The 25,382-nt window shown below is 35.1% G+C and overlaps 1 protein-coding gene across 1 annotated transcript in view; it reads left to right on the forward strand.

Moving 5' to 3' along the window:
• Window positions 1-25,382, forward strand: part of LOC128662937 (sodium-coupled monocarboxylate transporter 1) — a 51,752-nt gene that overhangs the window by 13,593 nt on the left and 12,777 nt on the right. Inside the window, exons 7-12 of the mRNA XM_053716995.1 lie at window positions 5,468-5,597; window positions 6,152-6,240; window positions 8,654-8,766; window positions 11,328-11,395; window positions 12,115-12,201; window positions 15,845-16,068. Of these exons, the coding sequence (XP_053572970.1) occupies window positions 5,468-5,597; window positions 6,152-6,240; window positions 8,654-8,766; window positions 11,328-11,395; window positions 12,115-12,201; window positions 15,845-16,068 (711 nt within the window). The remainder of the gene's footprint in view (window positions 1-5,467; window positions 5,598-6,151; window positions 6,241-8,653; window positions 8,767-11,327; window positions 11,396-12,114; window positions 12,202-15,844; window positions 16,069-25,382) is intronic.

Below are 25,382 nucleotides of genomic sequence, written 5' to 3' on the forward strand. Positions count from 1 at the left end.
TATCGCTGACACCTGCATATTTTTTTAACCCCTAATCTGCCGCTCCGTACACCGCCGCAACCTACGTTATCCCTATGTACCCCTAATCTGCTGCCCCTAACACCGCCGACCCCTATATTATATTTATTAACCCCTAATCTGCCGCCCCCAACATCGCCTCCACCTACCTACAATAATTAACCCCTAATCTGCCCACCGGACCTCACCGCTACTATAATAAATGTATTAACCCCTAATCCGCCTCACTAACCCTATAATAAATAGTATGAACCCCTAATCTGCCCTCCCTAACATCGCTGACACCTAACTTCAAGTATTAACCCCTAATCTGCCGACCGGACCTCGCTGCTACTCTAATAAATTTATTAACCCGTAAAGCTAAGTCTAACACTAACACCCCCCTAAGTTAAATATAATTTAAATCTAACGAAATAAATTAACTCTTATTAAATAAATTATTCCTATTTAAAGCTAAATACTTACCTGTAAAATAAACCCTAATATAGCTACAATATAAATTATAATTATATTGTAGCTATTTTAGGATTAATATTTATTTTACAGGCAACTTTGTATTTATTTTAACCAGGTACAATAGCTATTAAATAGTTAAGAACTATTTAATAGCTACCTAGTTAAAATAATTACAAAATTACCTGTAAAATAAATCCTAACCTAAGTTACAATTAAACCTAACACTACACTATCAATAAATAAATTAAATAAAATACCTACAAATAAATATAATTAAATAAACTAACTAAAGTACAAAAAATAAAAAAAGCTAAGTTACAAAAAATAAAAAAATTAATTACAAACATAATAAAAATATTACAACAATTTTAAGATAATTACACCTACTCTAAGCCCCCTAATAAAATAACAAAGCCCCCCAAAATAAAAAATGCCCTACCCTATTCTAAAATTAAAATAGAAAAGCTCTTTTACCTTACCAGCCCTTAAAAGGGCCTTTTGCGGGGCATACCCCAAAGAATTCAGCTCTTTTGCCTGTAAAAAAAAACATACAATACCCCCCCAACATTACAACCCACCACCCACATACCCCTAATCTAACCCAAACCCCCCTTAAATAAACCTAGCACTAAGCCCCTGAAGATCTTCCTACCTTGTCTTCACCATGCCAGGTATCACCGATCGCTCCAGGCTCTGAAGTCTTCATCCAAGCCCAAGCGGGGGCTGGCGATCCATCATCCGGCTGAAGTCCTCTATCAAGAGGCGGCTGCTGAAGAGGTCTAGAAGAGGCTCCAAAGTCTTCCTTCTATCCGGGCAGAAGAGTAGATCCGGACCGGCAACCATCTTCTTCCAAGCGGTGACAAGCGGCTCAATCTTGAAGACCTCCGGCGCGGATCCATCCTCTTCTTGCGACGTCCTAAGTCCGAATGAAGGTTCCTTTAAATGACGTCATCCAAGATGGCGTCCCTCGAATTCCGATTGGCTGATAGGATTCTATCAGCCAATCGGAATTAAGGTAAGAAAAATCTGATTGGCTGATGGAATCAGCCAATCAGATTCAAGTTCAATCCGATTGGCTGATCCAATCAGCCAATCAGATTGAGCTTGCATTCTATTGGCTGATCGGAACAGCCAATAGAATGCGAGCTCAATCTGATTGGCTGATTCAATCAGCCAATCAGATTTTCCCTACCTTAATTCCGATTGGCTGATAGAATCCTATCAGCCAATCGGAATTCGAGGGACGCCATCTTGGATGATGTCATTTAAAGGAACCTTCATTCGGACTTAGGACGTCGCAGGAAGAGTATGGATCCGCGCCGGAGGTCTTCAAGATGGAGCCGCTTGTGACCGCTTGGAAGAAGATGGTTGCCGGTCCGGATCTACTCTTCTGCCCGGATAGGAGGAAGACTTTGGAGCCTCTTCTGGACCTCTTCAGCCGCCGCTTGATAGAAGACTTCAGCCGGATGATGGATCACCAGCCCCCGCTTGGGCTTGGATGAAGACTTTGGAGCCTGGAGCGATCAGTGATACCTGGCATGGTGAAGACAAGGTAGGAAGATCTTCAGGGGCTTAGTGTTAGGTTTATTTAAGGGGGGTTTGGGTTAGATTAGGGGTATGTGGGTGGTGGGTTGTAATGTTGGGGGGGGTATTGTATGTTTTTTTTTACAGGCAAAAGAGCTGAATTCTTTGGGGTATGCCCCGCAAAAGGCCCTTTTAAGGGCTGGTAAGGTAAAAGAGCTTTTCTATTTTAATTTTAGAATAGGGTAGGGCATTTTTTTTATTTTGGGGGGCTTAGAGTAGGTGTAATTAGTTTAAAATTGTTGTAATATTTTTATTATGTTTGTAATTATTTTTTATTTTTTTTGAAACTTAGCTTTTTTTATTTTTTGTACTTTAGTTAGTTTATTTAATTGTATTTATTTGTAGGTATTTTATTTAATTTATTTATTGATAGTGTAGTGTTAGATTTAATTGTAACTTACAGGTAATTTTGTAATTATTTGAACTAGGTAGCTATTAAATAGTTCTTAACTATTTAATAGCTATTGTACCTGGTTAAAATAAATACAAAGTTGCCTGTAAAATAAATATAAACCCTAAAATAGCTACAATATAATTATAATTTATATTGTAGCTATATTAGGGTTTATTTTACAGGTAAGTATTTAGCTTTAAATAGGATTAATTTATTTAATAAGAGTTAATTTATTTCGTTAGATTTAAATTATATTTAACTTAGGGGGGTGTTAGGGTTAGGGTTAGACTTAGCTTTAGGGGTTAATAAATTTATTAGAGTAGCGGTGAGGTCCGGTCGGCAGATTAGGGGTTAATACTTGAAGTTAGGTGTCGGCGATGTTAGGGAGGGCAGATTAGGGGTTAATACTATTTATTATAGGGTTATTGAGGCGGGAGTGAGGCTGATTAGGGGTTAATACATTTATTATAGTGTCGGTGAGGTCCGGTCGGCAGATTAGGGGTTAATAATTGTAGGTAGGTGGAGGCGACGTTGGGGGCGGCAGATTAGGGGTTAATAAATATAATATAGGGGTCGGCGGTGTTAGGGGCAGCAGATATGGGGTACATAGGGATAATGTAAGTGAAGGCGTGTGCGGTCGGCAGATTAGGGGTTACAAATTTTTAATAGAGTGGTGGCTATGTGGGGGGGCCTCGGTTTAGGGGTACATAGGTAGTTTATGGGTGTTAGTGTACTTTAGAGCATAGTAGTTAAGAGCTTTATGAACCGGCGTTAGCCCAGAAAGCTCTTAACTCCTGGCTTTTCTCTGCGGCTGGAGTCTTGTCGTTAGATTTCTAACGCTCACTTCAGCCACGACTCTAAATACCAGCGTTAGAAAGATCCCATTGAAAAGATAGGATACGCAAATGGCGTAGGGGGATCTGCGGTATGGAAAATTTGCGGCTGGAAAGTGAGCGTTAGACCCTTACCTACACGACTCTAAATACCAGCGGTAGGCCAAAACCAGCGTTAGGAGCCTCTAAAACTCTAAATCTAGGCCTCTGTAGCCTTTGATGAAATGTAACGCTTCTCCAAGTCAGCATTATCTACATCTAGGCTAAGGAGCATTCACGTGTCTTCAGAACTATATGTAACACATTTCTAGAAACATTGCTGCAAACACATAGTCCCCCATTTATGATTTGTCGGGCAGACAGGGTTCATGTGCAATTCCACCCCCTAGCTTGGATTGGATCGGGGTTATTGAAATCCGTGACACTTTAGGTGGCAGAGAGTTTAAAGTGAATGTAAATTTTACTATTGTTAGTAATAAATATTGATTAATCCTAACTGTAATAGCAAATCCGCTTTGTTGTTTTTTTAATAATTTGAAAATCCAAGATTATAATCAAGATTTATACTTAGCTCCGTTTTTTCTTTTCGCTCCTCCCATCCATTACTTTGCTGTGTACTTCCTCATAACGTCTAGAGTGGTCCCACCCGCTCTATGACGTATCATCAATGCTCTTTCACGTTGTTTTGTTTTTGTGCGCATGCGTTTAAATGTGACTGACTGATTTGCGCATGCGTTAGTCAATAGATTTGCGATCGCGATTGAGTCAATTGAAAAATGTTGTGGCTCCTGGGTTTTCTCTACGCATGCGAACAGCGTGAACGCGCAGCGCTTCCAAATCAAGGTATTAGGTTTACGCATGCGCAAAGAAAATACGCATGCGCATAAAGAACTAATGACGTTTGGGTAAAGGGGCTGGACGCCACGGGGTAAGGAAAATCATTAGTCGGGTTAAGTGTCAATCACTATGCAAAAAGCGGAACAAAATGGCGGGCGGAGGGAGAGAGCAAGACAAAGATACCTAGATAAGTAAAATAATAGATCAAATATAATTTATTCAAAAAAATCATAACTTAACCTTATGCTATTTTTGTGTGCTAAAGCTTTTCGCATTGTGTGCTATCTCTGAGTTTACATCCACTTTAAGTAGCTGCGGTATTGAGATTGCAGCTACTGAACTAGCGTTTCAGGCAAACATGACTTTTTGATCCCAAAGCTGCATTCACAGCTAAATAAATGGAGTTCATAAAGTGCACAAATGCATGCTTGCTCCTGAGCCTACCTCAGTATGTTGTCATGTAAGGAGCTAAGTTTGATAATAGAAGTGAATTGAAATCTTTTTAAAAATTGCACTTTATCTGAATATGAAAGTTTAGTTTTGACTTCCATTGGATTTTAATAAGACATGGATGAAAATAAAATTAAAGTACAATAGCTAAATGAAAGGAAAACATTATAACTAGAGTGTGGTATTTGGAACTCCAGAGTGCAAACCACATAGTTTCATAACATAATATATTTTATAATTTAGTGCATAAGGGACATCAGGAGAGAAGTTGTGAATGAGCCTTATAGGAGCACTAAATACAATAGAACTGAATACCTGGCAAATACACAATAAAAAGACAATGCAATAGCACTTGTGTTGAATTTGAAATGAGCAGTCGAATATTTTCTAGCAAATTTCAAAGTTATTAATTTTTTTTCCTCCCAATCTGTATTATGTGACTGCCATCAGCCAATCACACAATGACTATATGTATATTATGTGCAATTTTGCACATGCTCAGTAGGAGCTGGAGCCTCAGAAAGTATTCATATAAAAAGAATATGTACATTTTGATAACTGAAGAATCCTTTTTTTATATTGCATGCTTTATTGGATGAAACTTTTTTTGGCTTTAGTGTCCTTTTAACCTCAGTGACACAAGTCATACTAATGACTTGCATATTTATGGAAAATAATATTTTTAACAAGAATGACTTGGCATGAAAACAGTGACAATTTTTAAACTACTTTTTTTTTAAAAAGATTTCTGCACTTTTATTTTATGTTTTCTAAATACAGATTTATTATGTATGATCATTATTCTTAGATAATGTGCTTATTTTATCACATGCTATGTTTTACCCATAGCTACATATTGTTATTGAAATTATTATTTTTATTCTTATATGTTAAGGTCTCTTTATGTAAATCTACTTGGACTCTGGGCAATTCTGGCCTGTGCTGTGTTAAGTGGACTTGCTATGTTCTCAATATATAAAGACTGTGATCCTTGGACTGCCAATTTTGTATCAGCCCCTGACCAGGTAAAAAAAAAGTACATATATAAATGCATAATAAAAAGAAATTTAAAGTGATATTCCAGCCAAAATTGGAAACCACATGGGTGCATTTTTGTATTTAACAGAAGCAATTTTGTAATATACATGCATTAGCAAAAATGCTTCTAAGAAAAACTGATTACTGATTATCTGCTATTAAACAAATAAATAAAATGTGTTAAGAAATGATGCATGTAAAAGTCAGGTGTACTTATAAATACTTATAAACATAAATTAAATACATACATTATAGAAAAGTTTGGATTGGTCGACACCCCCTCCTGATGTTTTGTACATAATGTATTCCTGTATTGTCTCTGGATTGGCTATGTGGAATTGCAGGGCAGAAGAAAAGTGAATGCTTTCCCATATATTAACTTTAAAAAATAAAAAATAAATGATGTCCCTTTATTATTTCAAAGGAAGCAACAGCCTAGCTTCTGAACGCCACTTATATCCCACTGAGAATCAAAATTAAAATGAGAAATGTATATTTACAGTAACTCTTATAAGTTGAATATCTGTGTTTATATCCTAAGTTGATGCCTTACCTGGCACTGGACATTCTTCGGGACTATCCAGGCCTCCCTGGTTTGTTTGTAGCGTGTGCATACAGTGGGACGTTAAGGTAAAGAATGATCAGAATTATTACAATTTATTAACACAAAACGTACAAAATATTATATTTATTAGCAAAATTGTAACAAAGCTACATATAATATAACCGAACATGTTCCAAATAGGTGTTTTATTATATACACCATTTTCATTTATTACTTCCCTTTTAAGACTATACATAAACATTTTGCTATTATATCTGAAACTAAGGGATAATATAATTTTATTTTACTTGACTGAAACAACGATTCTCAAACAAATTTAGCAATAAGACCATTATAAGAATCTCTTGATCTTTCACAACCCATCAGTAAGATCCAAGACACCAAAATCATTTGAAATCAGCTTATCAGACCATAAAAATGTCTGCAATTGTATTTGCCAAGATTAGAACTCTACACCAAATTTATTTTTTTCAGGATTTGTCATTGTCAACCAGTTTTTTAATCATTAAGCATCAATTATCTCAATAACCTCTACATGTCCTTCTGCCACTGCATGACTTATATTGAGTAAGAACTTAGGACTCCTTAAAGGGACAGTTTACCCCAAAAAATTCTCACCTTTAACTTATTCCCAATTATCTATTTTACCTGCTGGAATGCATTAATTTGTTTACAAGTAGCTCGTCTACCCTTATTCCAGCATTTGACATAGCTGATTTAGCCTGTGGTATACCCACCTATACTGAAATTTCCAGGCTGTTGCTAGCTATGTAAACATAGCCAGCAGAAGAAATTACACTCCCAATGGGGGGTAGAAGAGATAACTAATACAATGATACATTTCCATTCTTCTCTCTAAGTATTGTGCTTTGGTTTACAAACAGATATAAGATAAGAAGCAAGTGTGTGTAAATAAAAGTGATAACATAATGAGATCTCATTTCACCTGCAAGCTCAACCCATTGTAATAGGCTGTGGTTTCAAAGCAGAAAACCAGCAATTTCATATCCACAAATAAACCTGAAAATGCAGTTTCTCATACATTTTATACTCTGCAGCTCGTATAACAAGTCATTGGAAATATATCAATGGAAAATCAATTTTACAGAATACTGTCCCTTTAAGTCCCCCCTCCTTTTCACTATGACATATGGCCTCCCTACTGCAAACCATCCCCTTCAAAGGGTCTTTGCTAGCATATCCCAATGACCACAGCTTTTTTATATGGAGCTCAAAGCTCATACTACTTAGGAATTAGCCTGTGAAATGTTTTGAATTTAAGTTGTGAATAGGAAATATTATTTTATTTGTAAATTAATTTCCAGAAGGAACTGTAAAATTCTAATCCAATTCCAAGATCCCCTGACATGAAAATGCAAATTGCTCCTTCAAATTCTTTGTAGTCTTAATTTGATGGCCACATCCTTGGTGGCAAAAACATCTGAACATACTGTATAAAAACACTGTGAGGGATTGTGTCCCAGATATATTTAGGAAATCACCACCGTCTTTAGTTTATTTTGGTCAGCAACTAGCACGTACATTCTAATATATGGGAAATATTTCAGGAGGCACACAATCCCTCTAGTGATATACGATAGAATGCAGCAGTAATTATATTGTATTGACATATGCAATATCACAAGCATAGTGATTGCAGGATGTATGACCAGTGGGGATTGTATTGGGTTTACATTCACAATTGTTTGTTCACTCTGGTTGTCAGAGGAAGGGGTGAAGACCCCCGAAATGTCACAGAATAAATCAGTTTGCTGTGTGTTAAATCCAGAGAGTGAGACTTGTTTTTGGATTATATGACACATTTTCTCTGCACCCTGGTAATCAAAGGATTTATATGCAAGTGGGAAAGCGCTCACTTTGAGATTTTTATATATATATATATATATATATATATATATATATATATATATATATATATATATATATATATATATATAATCCAAGAATGAAAGGCACTCACCGGGTCTTGAAGTTTAGAAAAAGTTTCTCTATTAAAGAAACTTTTTCTAAACTTTTTCTACACTTCAAGACCCGGTGAGTGCCTTTCATTCTTTGATTGTGCATATTACTTTAAAGTGCACCACGGGCAGAAAATATATTTGTGTTTACGTTACTGGGAGTGCTGCACAACCACTGACTTTATATATATATATATATATATATATATACACACACACAAATATTTATATACACACTGTGGAATCACATGGCAGAAATGTTACAAAACGGTAATAATACAACAAAAAACTTGGTTATATATGGATCCTTATACCATCTATGAAAACATACATCAGCTATACATATTTGCTAGATACATGCACATTTACAGAATTTGGTGATACTTTACAAATAGACAATACTAATAATAGGTCGTTTAATATATATATATATATATTTGTAATCTAATGTTTGTAAAGCTAATAAAAACATTAACTATATATATTTTTTTCACTCCAGCACTGTTTCCTCCAGTATCAATGCATTAGCTGCAGTAACGGTTGAAGACCTGGTAAAACCATACTTCAAATCACTCACTGAAACAAAGCTGTCCTGGATTTCAAAAATAACAAGTACGACTATTTAATATATTTCAATCTGTTTGTTGACCAAACACTGATCTAAAAAAGAGCAAATTCTGAACTATGTGTTTATTTTTTTGTTTCCTTTTTTGCTCCTTTTTGACATCACTTTAGTTGTATATTTGTGAAATAACTGTAAATAAGAAGACATCTTCCATTTTATTCACCAAAACAATCTTATTTATTTGATTTATTAAAGAGTGTTATTTTGTCATCATTCTATGTATATTCTTTATAATGTCTAACATTTAAAGGGACACTGTACTCAAAAATTTTCTTTCGTGATTCACATAGAGCATGCATTTTTAAGCAACTTTCTAATTTACTCCTATTATCAAATTTTCTTCATTCTCTTGGTATGTTTATTTGAAAAGCAAGAATGTAAGTTTAGATGCTGGCCCATTTTTGGTGAACAACCTGGGTTGTCCTTGCTGATTGGTCAGCACCAATAAACAAGTGCTGTCCATGGTCCTGAAACAAACATTTGCTGGCTCCTTAGCTGATATGCCTTCTTTTTCAAATAAAGATAGCAAGAGAACAAATTAAAATTGATAATAGAAGTAAATTAGAAAGTTGCTTAAAATTGCATGCTATATCTGAATCATGAAAGAAAAAATTTGGGTTCAGTGTCCCTTTAATTTAGTTATTTTGTCTTCTGATCAACTTATTTTGTTTACTGTATCTTATATTTGCTTGCATAACACTATATCACATGGAGGATATACTGGGGATAATTATATATGCTTTTTACCTCTGTGATTGACCTTGTGTCTAGGCCTCTGCAGACTGCCTTCTAATTTCAGTTCTTTTAACAGTGCTGCATTGTAGCCAATTGGTGCTGACTCATAGGTAAATCCACAGGAGTTAGAATGTTATCTATAAGAAAAACTGTCCAATTGCAGCCTTCAAGGGCTTAGAAATTAGCACATGAGCCTAGCCAGGTTTAGCTTTCAACAAAGTATACCAAAAGAACAAAGCATATTTGATAATAAAGTAGATTGGAAAGTTGTTTAAAATTGCATGCCCTATCTGAATCATGAAAGTTTAATTTTGACTAGACTGTCCCTTTAAAATCTCTTTAATTCATCTCTGTTGTAAGGACTTGTAATAAATCTCCCAATATTTTACATGTGAAATTCTGATGTTTAAAGGGATAGTAAAGTCCAAATTAAACTTTCATGATTCAAATAGGGCATGTAATTTTAAACAACTTTCCAATTGACTTTTATCATCAAATTTGCTTTGTTTTTTTGGTATTCTTGGTTGAAAGCTAAACCTAGGAGGCTCATTCACTCTTATCTGAATGTATTTGACAGTTTTTTTTACAGCTAGAGGGCATTAGTTTGTATGTTTTATATAAATAACATTGTGCTCATGCACATGGCGTTATTTAAGAGTCAACACTAATTGCCTGAAATGCAAGTCTGTCAAAACTGAACTGAGATAAGAAGGCAGTCTGAAGGCTTAGATACAAGGTAATCACAGAGGTAAAAATATATTAATATAACTGTGTTGGTTATGGAAAACTGGGGCATGGGTAATAAAGGTATTATCTGTCTTTTTAAACAATAACATTGTTGGTGTTTACTATCCCTTTAAGGAGGAAGAGAGCTTTGTAGGATTAATTTGAGATTTGGATAGTTTATGGGTTGGGATTTTATATTAGCTGGACTGGGTTTGACCAGTTTTGGGCAAGTTAGAGTCACCAATCTAGAGTTGAGTTTTTGCACAGTTTTCCTTACAGTGGCCAATAAGAGGCACATATAAATGAACTCCTGCACATATCAAGCAACCACTTTACAGCATGAAGAAAAGTCATGTTTTCGGGGGAACAGTGAAAAAACAACACTTTTCAGATATAAATTACAAAAGAATACATTTTCATATTTAACATATTTAAATGTTGCCTTTTCTTACACATAAAAATAATTTTACTAAAACATTCCATTAAAAAAAATAAAAAAATACAGAACAGCTTCTTTTGTGTTTTCAAAATGACATTGCTTCTTAGGGGCATATGTATTAAACTCCGAATGGAGCTTGATGCCCCGTGTTTCTGGCGAGCCTGCAGACTCGCCAGAAACAGCAGTTATGAAGCAGCGGTCACAAAGACCGCTGCTCCATAACCTGTCCGCCTGCTCTGAGCTGGCGGACAGACATTGCCGGGAATCAACCCGATCGAGTACGATCGGGTTGATTGACCCACCCTGCTGGCGGCCTATTGGCCACGAGTCTGCAGGGGGCAGCGTTGCACCAGCAGCTCTTGTGAGCTGCTGGTGCAATGCTGAATATGGCGAGCGTATTGCTCGCCGTATTCAGCGAGGTCTGTCGGACCTGATCCGCACTGTCGGATCTGGTCCGACAGACCTTGATAACTATGGGCCTTAGTGTTGATAAAAGTGAATAAAAGACTACTTAGCAAGTCACAGATTTTCTCAGAGCATGAACAATTTGGAAGATTATCTATTATTCTGTTAATATGTAGTTCAAATGAAAACTTTGATGTTAAATTATTGTGTTGAAATGTTCTGTCGTGCTTTTGTCTTTCACAGGTCTTGCGTATGGTGCAGTATGTATTGCAATGGCCGCACTGGCCTCACTTATGGGGGGTTTATTACAGGTAAGTTATAAAAAAACTATTAATAAATCACTATTTAATGTTTTCATAGAAAACACTTTGGGCCAGATTACAAGTGGAGCGCTAAATATCGCTTTGACGAGAGCGCACTTCCATAGGCTCCTATGGGAGCTTCCTTCTGATACCGTCATACACGGCATCAGAACTCGCGCAGGGGATAAGTAGCACAGCGATGGCAACAGTGTTAAATATATATGTATATGATTATATACATATATATTTATGTGTTACTATCTGTACATACACATATTAACACTCACACACATACAGTACATATATATAAAACTTTTTAGTCATGAGTAACAATAAGCAACACATCTCAAAATATATATATTATTTTTTGACAGTATTAAAATTAAAGGAACAGTAAACGTTAATATTTTCTTTGCATAAAGAGAATCACTGTAAAAACAAGTGCTCTGAAGATTTTTTTACTTGAACTCCTGGTGCCAGCTGTACGCCTGTAAGCATCATTTATGTATTATAATGAGCAATGCTCGGTTCTGCCAATTGTAAGGCGACCTTAGCTGCGACTTTCCCCTCAGTAGCGCATTCACAGTCTGAAAGAAGTTCCCACGTATGCTTTATATCGGGGTAGTATGGTGACTTTATTTTACTGTCTCTTTAATTTTATTAAGCTGGTAGCTCTATTAACATTATTAGTACAGACATTAAATACGTGCCTTTGTCTTTGTCTACAGGCTGCTCTCTCTATATTCGGCATGGTTGGAGGACCATTGTTAGGGCTTTTTTCTCTGGGAATTCTCTTCCCCTTTGCAAATCCAACTGTAAGTAAAAACATTTGTGTACAAATTCTAACAAATACAAGTGAAAAAGCAAGGATGGACATGACATATATCTATTTACTTTCAGAGAGATAGAGACAGGAAGGCTGCATGTAAACCTTTTTATATGTGGACAGGAATCATTTTTATTTTTTTGCAAATAAGAATAAACAATTTTGGTTTTGTAGCGTCAGTCAATATTACTGCTACCTTCTGCTTGTCAGTCATCTTAGTAACTTAGGGATGCTGCCTTCTAGTTAAAATGACAGTTTCTTTAAAAATGCTTTCCCTTTAAAGGGACACTAAACACTAAATACATTTTATACACCAGTAGCGGACCTACTCACCAGAGGGCCCTATTCAATAGTAACAATATGCATGGCACAGATAGGTAGATAGATAGGATACACTTGCAACCTTCCCTATTAAAATGATCCCTTCATTAGGATTATATAGATTTTGTAAAATCCTATGTATAGACTGTTTGCTATAGGCCCTCCCAGCATTTGGGGCCTGGTGCCGATGTACCTGCTGAACTAATGACAGTTTTGCCCCTGCACCTCCCTATAATCATGGGTGCTGCCATATTGGAACTTAGGTTACACTGCGGGTATCTGAAGGTGAGTTGCTGCACATGTGCAAACACATCAGTACGGCAATGTAGTGAAACCTAGATTTCAGCATAGGCAGCACCCACAACTAGAGGGAGGTAGGTGATAACTTCAATACTATGCTTATAAAATGTATTTAGTGTTTAATGTCCATTTAGTGTTTCCAATGACTTGTTATACCAACTGCAGAGTAAAAAATATATTAAGTTGATTCTTTAGGTTTATTGTTGAATATGAAATAGCTGTTTTTGTTCTTTGGCATCACAATCCATTAAAATGGCTTGAACTTGCAGGGAAATCTGATATTATTTTATCACTTTCTGTACACATATATGCTTCTTTTTATCTTATCTCTCTGTATACCAAAGCCCAATAGTTAGGACCTGATTTTATAACCCTCTCTGCTTATAAGAGATAATATAAAAAGATCCTCAAGTACTGAGAAAAATTCTAAAACAACAGCTTTTACTCAACTTCTTTAAGGTGTGTTCCCTGAACTTTTGTATGTAAAAGGGACATGAAAGTCAAATTTAAACTTGCATGATTCAGATGCAGCGTGTAATTTTAAGACACTTTTAAATTAACTTCTATTTTCAAATGAGCCTAATTCTCTTGGTATCCCTTGTTGAAAAAGAATACGCTCATATCGTACACTAGTAGTAGCTAGCTGCTGATTGGTGCCTGCACACATTTGTCTCTTGTAATTCGCTAACTAGATGTGTTCAGCTAGCTGCCAGTAGTGAAATGCTGTTCCTTCAGCAAAGGATAACAAGATAATGAAACAAGTTTGATAATAGAAGTAAATTGGAAAGATGTTTGAAATTTTATGTTCTATTTAAATCATGAAAGAACATTTTGGGGTTTCCTGTCCCTTGAAGGAGAGACAAGCCCAGTGCAATATAGCCCTGCATGACATGAGAGATCTGCTGCAGACAATCTATGTTAAATGTGCGGCAGGGAAGCTCCCAGCTAAGAGCAATTGCTGTTTGTTCATATTTTTTCTCTAATAGAACTGCTTTTTTGTTGGATAAATCTCAGTGGGGATGATCAAAAACTGAACGATACTCCTCACTGAGATGCCACATTTAACCCTAGCCACTGCTCACATGATACCCTCGGCCTCTACCATACTTTAACTCTAACCACCACTTACCTAAACCTCCACCATTGCTAAACTAAACCGTGGCCTCCACTACTGGAAATAATCCTAATGGGTTATCACCAATTTTATTTATCAAAACTACATCCTTCAACAGCATGTTACTAATATCTGACATGATCACTACTGCTCGGTTTTATTGGAAATAGTACGTGGTAAAAAACAATAATATATGTACAATGTATATGACCTACTGCTACTATTTGTTCTCCTCAGCACAAACCATCTCTTATCTAAATACACCCATTTAATCCCGCCACAGACTGCCATTTAACTCTGAATATCCCCTTACATAACCCTTATTAGAAAGACCCTTGGTCATGTTTAACTCTCACTAACCCACCTACAACACCTCAGCATTAAAGTACCATAAAACATGTTGAGATCTGTGCATATCCTAAAAGGACTAATTAAGTAAAAAAATGTTTAAAAATTGCCAGCAAGTATTTTAAAATCATTTTCAAAAATAAGCAAAATTTGTTACATAGTTATGCTGTCTAGAGAAGTCTGATCCACCCCCCTCTTATCAGTGTTTAGCATCAGAAACACAGGCATTGTATTTCAACTGAGTTCACAGCAGCTTATTTGTGTCTAGGCATGCTCCAGCGGATAATGAGTGTTAAAGTCTTGTATTTTACCAAAGTAAAGGTGGAAATAGATACAGCCATAGAAGGAAGTGTGTGGGGGGAGTTAGAGCTGTACAATTCAGAAACTTAAAAGAAAGGGTTAATGGCTAGGCACTGCAATATAGATTTGCATGTAAAGTAATAAAAGTACATATTATTATATTTTGTCTCTATCCCAACTTGTTTTATGTCCCTTTAACTCCTCTCCTATTTGATTCCCTCTCCACACAAAATAATGTATATTACCCCTTTATCTTTCTGTTCCTGAAGTCCATTTGAGGGGTGTTCTGTATTGAGCCTTTTCTAGTCAGCAGCAACAAGCCTTCCTCATTATGATCCTTGTCACATTCGGGTTATTCAAAATATTTCCCTCCTCTATTTAAATATCATTTAGCAATCCTAATTGGTTATTTAGGTTAAAACAACTGTTAGAATGAGCCTGTCCACTCTTCTAAATGATCAATCACAAAATCCATTAATGACTGAATTGCAATAGGTTAAATTAAATTAGGGAAATTGTTAGGTTATTTTTTTTCTAATAATTTCAGGGCAGTTGAAGGATACATCTGATGGTCCAGATGTATAAAAACTCCTTCAGTGAAATAATCAATTATTTTGCAGCCTGTAGCAGGGTCTGATCAAAATGAAGCATACTTAAGTATGCATTGTGCACTCCAGCCTCTCAAGAGAGGATGGAAAAAGCATAATTTTCAGTGGTAAATGGCAGAAAAATTAGGCAAAATATTGATGTATTTGTATTTATATTTTTTTTCTCTAGACTAAAATACTTAATGAGGGAATTCCATTTTGTGTTAAAAGTAGCATAAAAATTTAAATAAAAAATCCTCTAATATGTCAGCTCCAAAGCTGTATTACATAGTAACATAGTAGATGAGGTTGAAAAAAGACCCAAGTCCATCGAGTTTAACCCATACAAATCAAAAATACTTACAAAAAGCTCCAGTTAAGCTTAAATAATGCCACTAAAAGGTGACCCATTTGATAATAGCAATCATATCTATGAATTTTGTTTATAGACAGAAATGTATCTACTAAGACCTATCTTAACAACATCTGGCGAACTAGCAAAAACCTTAATAAGATGGATATTTAGATTTGGCATTCTTAGACAAATACAAATTAGTAAATCACTCAGGAAATATAAATCTAGGATCTGTTGATACTTTAATATAATTAACAGTTAGATCTTACCATTGTGCATATTAATTAGTTCTTATTTTGTTTTCCAGGGTGCCATAGTGGGTCTTCTCGCTGGTTTTTCAGTTTCATTATGGGTTGGTATTGGAGCTCAAATTTATCCTGCACTTCCCATACGGAGTATGCCTAAATACCTTTCAGTAGAGGGCTGTAACTTCAGTGACATAGCTACTAGCAATTTCACTAGCAACTGGACATCACCCATACCACTCTCCACAGTTGCTGCCTTAACCACTGGAGAGCAGATTGCTGAACGGTATGTAGACCTCATTATAAGATCTAATAGTTTAAGAGTTCTGTTTGTGACAATCTACATTCCAATGGAAAAAGTACAAAAGAAAAACCATAAACACATAAGCGCTTCCCTAAATACTGAGGATATCAAGGTATACGTGAGTAAATGTAAGCTGCAATTACTGATATAATAAAACCAGCAAAGACAGAAACAAGTGTAGCTGAGCTCCGTTAGGTGAAAGGTTGTGGTAAACAGTCAGTATTCCCACCAATGGGGAACCAGATACAGTCCCAAAGAGTCCCACAATGTAAGAGTGGAATCACCAACCTTGGGGAGACATTCATGGTGATATATTCACACACCGTTTGTTTTGTTTTTAATCCTGTACGTGATATTCTGTATTTACGCTATTTTACTCAGTAAAAACTTTTACTCTTAGAGAGTCTGTTGCGCTCTTGTCTTCCTGTTTTTCTCAATGGAAAAAGTAGACAGTTTTGTATCCCTATAATTGGCTGTAAAATTGGTTTTATGTTTTACTATAAAAATTATGCAGTGGACTGTCTTTATCACATTGAGAAAGCCTTGTCTGTGTTTTTAATTTACCTTATCACGGTGGTCTTTACCCCCATCTGTTCCAGATGTGTGTATGCGTGTGTGTGTGTATATATGTGAATGTGTATGTATGTGTGTATGTGTGCATGTGTGTATGTGTGTGTGTATCTGTATATGTGTGTGTGTTTTTAATTTACCTTATCACGGTGGTCTTTACCCCCTATCTTTTCCAGATGTGTGTATGCGTGTGTGTGTGTGTATATATGTGAATGTGTATGTATGTGTGTGTGTGTGCATGTGTGTATGTGTGTGTGTATCTGTATATGTGTGTGTGTTTTTAATTTACCTTATCACGGTGGTCTTTACCCCCTATCTGTTCTACATGTGTGTATGCATGTGTGTGTGTGTGAGTATGTTTGTGTGTATATGTGTGTGTGTGTATATGTGTGTGTATGAGTGTGTACAAAATTAAGTCCCTTTCTTTTTCTTCATTTTTGTGCATGTGTTTTTAAAGGGATTTTGAACCAGACTCAATTTGGCATACATTTTAACTCACCCTGTCTGTGCTAAACTCGTTATTATCACAGTGCCAGTGCAACTTTATTATTTTACTGTTAAAAAAATAGTTGTTGGTGAATTGTGGACTGCTGCACATGAGAGCAACAATCATATAATACTGTTACTGTTAGGTTTCCACAGTTACAAGAGAAAATAATAAGTATAAATGACAATATTACTTGGTAACTTCTACAGTAACTTCAACTTTTGAGTGTTTTGAATGTAATGGCTGAACTGTCACTACTGAGAGCAATAGGGCTGTCATTATGCTGCAGTTTCTATCAGGTTATACAGGATCTAGGTCTTTGTGATTCAGTTGCAGATATCTAAAATACATAGTAGTGGATAGATAAACACTGTCTCTAGAACAGGTAATAAAATTGATCTATAGATTATTAAAGGGACAGTTCACCCAAAAACTTTCTCCCCTTTAAATGATTCCCAATGATCCTTTTTACCTGCTAGAGTGTATTAAATTGGTTGCAAGTAGCTCCTTTACTCATATTTCAGCATTTGAAATAGCTGATTTAGCTTGTGGTTTCCCAACCTATACTGAAAGTTTTGATACTGGCGTATACGCTATTGACAAGCCTAAGTAAACACAGCCAGCAGAAGAGATTACACCCTCAGTGGGGGGCATGATAGTTAAGTAATAAAATGATAATTTTCCATTGTTCTCTCTCTGTATTGAGCTTTGGTGTTCCAGACAAATATAAGATAAGGAAGCAAGTCTGTGTACATAAAAGTGATAACATAATGAGATCTGATATTACCTGAAGCTCAACCCATTGTAATAGGCTGTGGTTTCAAAGCACAAAACCAGCTGCTTCAGATACACAAATAAAACCGAAAATGCAATTTCTCAAATATTTTATACTCTGCAGTTGGTATAACAAGTCATTTAAAATACATTTATGGAAAAACAATTTTACAGTGTACTGTCCCTTTAAGTCACAGTCATGGGATCAGGGGGCTGGAAGAAGGTTTCTAGATACAAGGTAATCACAGAGGTAAAAAGTAACTGTGTTGGTTATGCAAAACTGGGGAATGGGTAATAAAGGAATTATCTATCTTTTAAAACAATAACAATTCTATGGTAGACTGTCCCTTTAAATAGAAATGTGTTTATTTCATGTCTGAATTTACAAGGAACTGTTTGAAAAAAGGATTTATATAAATCATTGGTAGAGGGATTAATATGATTGGTTCCACCTACTTTAATTACTGTTTATCACATACTAAAATGTTTTTAATCTTTTACTGTTTATCTTTCAGCAATTAAGTATGATTTAACAAAAAATAAATGACACATTGTTAAAGGCTTATAAAATTATGCAATAGTTTTAAGAAATCTTTTACTTTAGACACTTCCTGTTCTTTTGACTGATAAGTTCCTCATGTGTTTTATGTGAGTGATGGTATGTAACTTGCTAAGGATCGCAGTATGTACGGGTTCTAAAGATCTGATCTAAACTCCATAAAGTCTAGTGGACATTTTTGGCAAAATTCACTCATTTTGTGACTGCAATAATTTCTAGCGCAGATGACGTCTATAACTGAGGTTTTTTCAAGGGAGTTTGCACCTAGCTGAGTGGACTATGACACAGTACGTCTCATTTTCCATCCCATTTAACGATACCTTAAAGTGATATCAAACCCACATTTTTTCTTTTATGATTCAGATAAAGCAAACAATTTAAACAACTTTCTAATTTACTCCTATTATCAACTTTTCTTCATTCTATTAGTATCTTTATTTGAAAAGCAGGAATATAAGCTTAGGAGCCCGCTAATGTTTGGTTCAACACCTGGGTAGCGCTTGCTAAATCTAGCCACCAATGGGCAAGCGCTACCCAGGGTGCTGAACCAAGTATGGGCTGGCTCCTAAGCTTACATTCCTGCTTTTTCAAATAAAGATACCAAGAGAACGAAGAAACATTGATAATATTAGTAAATTAGAAAGTTGCTTAAAATTGTATGTTTTATCTGAATCATGAAAGAAAAGATTTGGGTTTCATATCCCTTTAACCCCTTAATGCCCTTAGGATGTTTTATGCAATCCTAACCGCACTGGGCTTTTAACGCCCTAAGGACGTCATAGAACGTCCTAGTCTTTTGGCTGTACTAAAGCCAAAGGTGCTTCCTGAATGGGATCGCAGACTGGAGGGTGTGATAGCGTCATAGGCACTCCCCCCAGAAACAATCCCATCATTGAAATCACGTGATCGCATGAACAATCATGTCAATTTATTTTTTAACTTATTTGTTTACATTAGAACTTTAATTACCAATATTAAATAAACTATTTTATTTACAGGTATGTCAAAATCCTATAAGTACTTCATTATTTTGTCTTTATGGTTTTAAACAATCTCTCAAACTCTGAAATATTTATTACTTTAATATATACTATTTCAGGATAAAAAATATATCCATATTTATAATATTATATATACATAAACATAATTCTTAAAGCTTTGTACAACATAGGCATATGCCATAAATGTTTCCAAATGTTACACATTTGGTAATACTAATTGTAAAAGGCATTTTTACCCTTTACACCTAATACAGCAACCCAAAAACTATAGCATGCAACAAGCTGGATGCAGTTAAAGGGACAGTTCACCCTAAATGTTGTTCCCCTTTAATTTGTTCCCAATGATCCATTTTGCGTGCTGGAGTGTATTCAATTGTATACAAACAGCTCCTTTGCTTTTATATTGCCATTTAAAATAACTGATTTTGCCTGTGGTAGCCCTAGCTGTACTGAAAATGTATTTGCTATGTTTAGGCTATTGACAAGCTATGTAAACACAGCCAGCAGAATAAATTATACTCCTAGTGGGGTACGACAGAGATAAAGTTTTAAAATGTTAATTTTCTATTGTTCTTTCTAATTATTGTATAGAGAAAAAGATAAGAAAGGGAAATATTTGAGTGACAAGATAAAGATGCCTGATCTGTCTGCAGGCTTAGTCTATTTTGATGGGGTGTGGTTTTCAAAGAGCAAATCCAGATATTTCATTTTAGAAAAGAAAAATACAGGAGCATACATTTTATACCCTGCAACTGGTATAGCAAGTCATTGGGAACACATTAAGGGGAACGCAGTTTTACAGTACACTGTCCCTTTAAAGCAGCTTTTCCCAACCTATGGTACGGGTACGCGGCAGACCGGTTGTGGGTACGCAAAAATCTTGTTGTTAATGGCGGAAGATGCAGGGGGGAGGGTCTGGGGGCACTCTCAATGAGTCATTAACTAATAACCATCGTGGGACTGTGGAAGGAAGGAGCACTCAGCTGGAAAGTGACAAGTGAAGTCCTGGCCTGTCATATAGGCAGATGGGAGCCCCTGCACCTGAAATATGTGGACCGGGTGTGGATGACTCTGGTCCACATATTAATGATCACCCTGTTTCACCAGACAGCTTAGGCTTCTGCTCCACCCACCCCCGTGCTGTGCACACAATTTTGACTGCGAGTGCACAGTTTGAAGTGGCACTGCAGCAGCATATCTGCGTGGACACGTGTGGTAGAGCCATGGAGGTTGCGAGTCACACAGGCGAGGCGGGTCTGCATCCCCAAATAAGTTATAGTCAGTGCCGGTAAGTAAAGTACTGCTGATAGTGCTTGCTTGATTCAGATTGCTTCACTTCCAACTATAAACATCCATAGTGGCTGGGTGGTTAATATCGATCTGATCTCACAAATGTAAATATTTTTATGATCGTTACACTTTGATTTCTCCCCCGGGCGGTGTTTAGGGGCAACCAGGCAGCTGCCAGGGGTGCCAGCCACACAGCAGGGCTCCTCCTGAGAATGAGATATGAGCTTTAATACTGTTGATACACGTACAGTCGTATGCCATTCAGGTGTAGCTTACCTTAAACTATTTATTATCAGGGTATTGTCAGTTATTAATCAACTATTATCAGGGTATTGTCAGGTATTAATAAACTATTTATTATCTGGGTTTATCCTGATAATAAATAGTTTATTAATACCTGACAATACCCTGATAATAGATAGTTTATTTATACCTGACAATACCCTGATAATAAATAGTTTATTAATACTGTATAATAGTTTATTTAAACCTGACTATACCCTGATAATAAATAGTTTATTAATACCTGACAATACCCTGATAATAATACCTGACAATACCCTGATAATAAATAGTTTATTTATACCTGGCAATACCCTGATAATAAATAGTTTATTAATACCTGACAATACCCTGATAATAAATAGTTTATTAATACCATATAATAGATAGTTTATTTATACCTGACAATACCCTGATAATAAATAGTTTATTAATACTGTATAATAGTTTATTTAAACCTGACTATACCCTGATAATAAATAGTTTATTAATACCTGACAATACCCTGATAATAATACCTGACAATACCCTGATAATAAATATTTTATTTAAACCTGACTATACCCTGATAATAAATAGTTTATTAATACCTGACAATACCCTGATAATAATACCTGACAATACCCTGATAATAAATAGTTTATTTATACCTGGCAATACCCTGATAATAAATAGTCTATTAATACCTGACAATACCCTGATAATAAATAGTTTATTAATACCATATAATAGATAGTTTATTTATACCTGACAATACCCTGATAATAAATAGTTTATTAATACCATATAATAGATAGTTTATTTATACCTGACAATACCATGATAATAAATAGTTTATTAATACCTGACAATACCCTGATAATAAATAGTTTATTAATACTGTATAATAGATAGTTTATTTATACCAGACAATACCCTGATAATAAATAGTTTATTAATACCATATAATAGATAGTTTATTTATACCTGACAATACCCTGATAATAAATAGTTTATTAATACCATATAATAGATAGTTTATTTATACCTGACAATACCATGATAATAAATAGTTTATTAATACCTGACAATACCCTGATAATAAATAGTTTATTAATACTGTATAATAGATAGTTTATTTATACCAGACAATACCCTGATAATAAATAGTTTATTAATACCGTATAATATATAGTTTATTAATACCTGATAATACCCTGATAATAAATAGTTTATTAATACCGTATAATAGATAGTTTATTTATACCTGACAATACCCTGATAATATATAGTTTATTAATACCTGACAATACCCTGATAATAAATAGTTTATTAATACTGTATAATAGATAGTTTATTTATACCAGACAATACCCTGATAATAAATAGTTTATTAATACCGTATAATATATAGTTTATTAATACCTGATAATACCCTGATAATAAATAGTTTATTAATACCGTATAATGGATAGTTTATTTATACCTGACAATACCCTGATAATAAATAGTTTGAGGGATGGGTGGGAGTAATGAAGAGAGGGGGTACTCATAAATGAAAAGCCTAATCAAAGGGTACAGGAGAGAAAAAAGGTTGGGAACTGCTGCTTTAAAGGGACAGTAAACACCTTGTAATTTCAAGACATTTATGTTGTATTGCTATAGAATAAGATATCAGCCAAGTTTACTGCAAGTATTTCTCAATAGCCAAACTCCACCCATCATTTGCCTTATTTGGAGGAGCCAAATCAGACAGAGCAGGAGCGAGCTGCACTTAATGTTATGGCGCGGTCGGGCCGGGCTGTGACTATACAGCTGGCCCGATGCGCTGTGTAAAAAAAACAGAGAGCAGAGAGCGGGTCTGTAAAACTGGCATATTTTTAAAAAATTCAAAGGGAAAAAAAGGTTTTATAACAATAGCACTAAAATAATGTTATATAATTCTGCACTATGTGCAGAATTATATAACATTATTTTTTAGGTTTACTGTCCCTTTAAGCATAACTTAAAGGGACATAAAACAAGATGGGATAGAGACAAAATATAATATGTACTTTAATTACTTTACCTGCAAATTTATACTGCAGTGCCTCTCCATTAACCCTTTCTTTTAAGTTTCTGAATTGTACAGCTCTAACTCCCCCACACATTTCCTTCTAGGGCTGTATCTATATCTGTTGTTGCTTTGGTAGAATGCAAAAATGTACAGTGATTATCTGTTGGAGCATGCCAAGAAGCTGTGAACACAGTTGAAATACAATGTGTGTCTAAACACTAATAAGGGGGGTGGAGTAGACTGCTCCAGACAGCGTGGCTATTTAAGTATTTTTGCTTCTTTTTAAAATGATTTAAAAATACTTGCCAGAAATTTTAAACAATTTTTATGCAAACTATTTTTAGCTAATTATCCCTTTTATGATATGCACAGATCTCAACATGTTTTATAGCACTTTAACATTTTATATAAAAATGTCAAGGTGTTACTGTTATGTCAATGCAAACTGAGGACACATTAAAGGGACATTAACCAATAAATAAATGCTAGATAAAATGAAGCATTCAAAGAAAATATTAGTCTGAGAATAACATGTAGATGTATTTTTTTAAAGTTTAATTAGCTATTTAAATAGTGACAAAATAAGTGTAAAGTTTTAGTGGCTATAAAACAATGGGAGCTGCCATGTTGTAACTTAGGTTACCTTCTCTGCTGTGTCCGATTAGAGACATTTATAAATAGGTCACCAAAGTGTGCAGCCAATGGCTGTGTAAAATATAACAGTGTTCTACATTTCCATTTCTAACAAGAAATGAAAAGCTCACAATTTCAGAATATGATTACAGGAAACGGGGACAAAATAAATAATAAAAGCATATTATGGTATTTTTTTTATATATATATATATACGATTTATTATTTTGTATTACCATCTCAAAGTGTTTAATGTCCCTATAATGCTTTTTGTCCTCCATAGACTGACTGCTTTGTGTGGGTTAAACATACAGGTAAAGCCCCTAAACAGAACATGGCCAGTGAGCCAAAAACATGCATCACTTTGCCTATGTGTTTACCCTTTTACTAGGGATAAACATGTGATTAAAGTATCAGCTCTCATTACAAAATCCAAAAACAGGGACATTCTTGATTCCAGAGGTTTCTTAAAGGAACATTAAACCCAATTTTTTTTTCTTTCATTAGTCAGATAGAGAATACAATTTTAAACAACATTCCAATTTACTTCTATTATCTAATTTGCTGCATTCTTTAGATATTCTTTCTTGAAGAAATAGCAATGCACATGAGTGAGTCAATCACAGGAGGCATCTATGTGCAGTTACCAATCAGCAGCTTCTGAGCCTATCTAGATATGCTTTTCAGCAAAGGATATTAAGAGAATGTAGCAAATTAGATAATACAAGTAAATTAGAAAGTTGTTTTAAATTGCATGTTCTTTCTTAATCATGAAAGAAAAAAAAAGGGGTTTAATGTCCCTTTAATGGAAATTTTAACCCCCCCCCCCAAAAAAAAATGAAACCTTTGATGTTAAATCAAGAAGACTTTTGTAAGATGGTGCAATAATAACTGTGTTTGCATTAAGTTTGTTGTAGGAGCACACTGTTTGAGTTTAATTTTTCCATTGCAGGGACGTAACAGTCAAAATTACATTTTCATTTTTCAGACAGAGCATACAGTTACAAAAATATATCTATGATCAGAATACATTTCTTAAGTTTTGTCCCTTTAATTTCCCTTTAATGGAAATTTTAACCCCCCCCCCCAAAAAAAAAAAATGAAACCTTTGATGTTAAATCAAGAAGACGTTTGTAAGATGGTGCAATAATAATTGTGTTTGCATTAAGTTTGTTGTAGGAGCACACTGTTTGAGTTTAATTTTTCCATTGCAGGGACGTAACAGTCAAAATTACATTTTCATTTTTCAGACAGAGCATACAGTTACAAAAATATATCTATGATCAGAATACATTTCTTAAGTTTTGTATCCTTTGTTGATAATCAGCTCCTCATTAAAATACAAGCTCATGAAATTCCTAATATTAAAGGTAAATGAAGAAATAATCCCAACTTGTTTTTTATTGTCTAAATTTAGCTCCTTTGCATGACAGCATATCTGGGTAGGCCCAAGAGTGTGCTCAGTCGTTTTGAGCACTGCTTGGCAGCTTTGCTTGCAACAGTGTAATTTTCACTGAAACATTTCTGCCAATTACAGAATTATCCCAATTTACAGTCTGCACTTCCCTCAGGCATTGCACACAAGTACAAGTGTTAATACTAAACCACCTTATCCAGTATTTGTTTATTTAGCAATAGGTTCAATATTTTGAGTCAAAAGGTTAT

This window comes from Bombina bombina, chromosome 6 (assembly GCF_027579735.1).
Source record: "Bombina bombina isolate aBomBom1 chromosome 6, aBomBom1.pri, whole genome shotgun sequence".
NCBI lineage: Eukaryota > Metazoa > Chordata > Amphibia > Anura > Bombinatoridae > Bombina > Bombina bombina.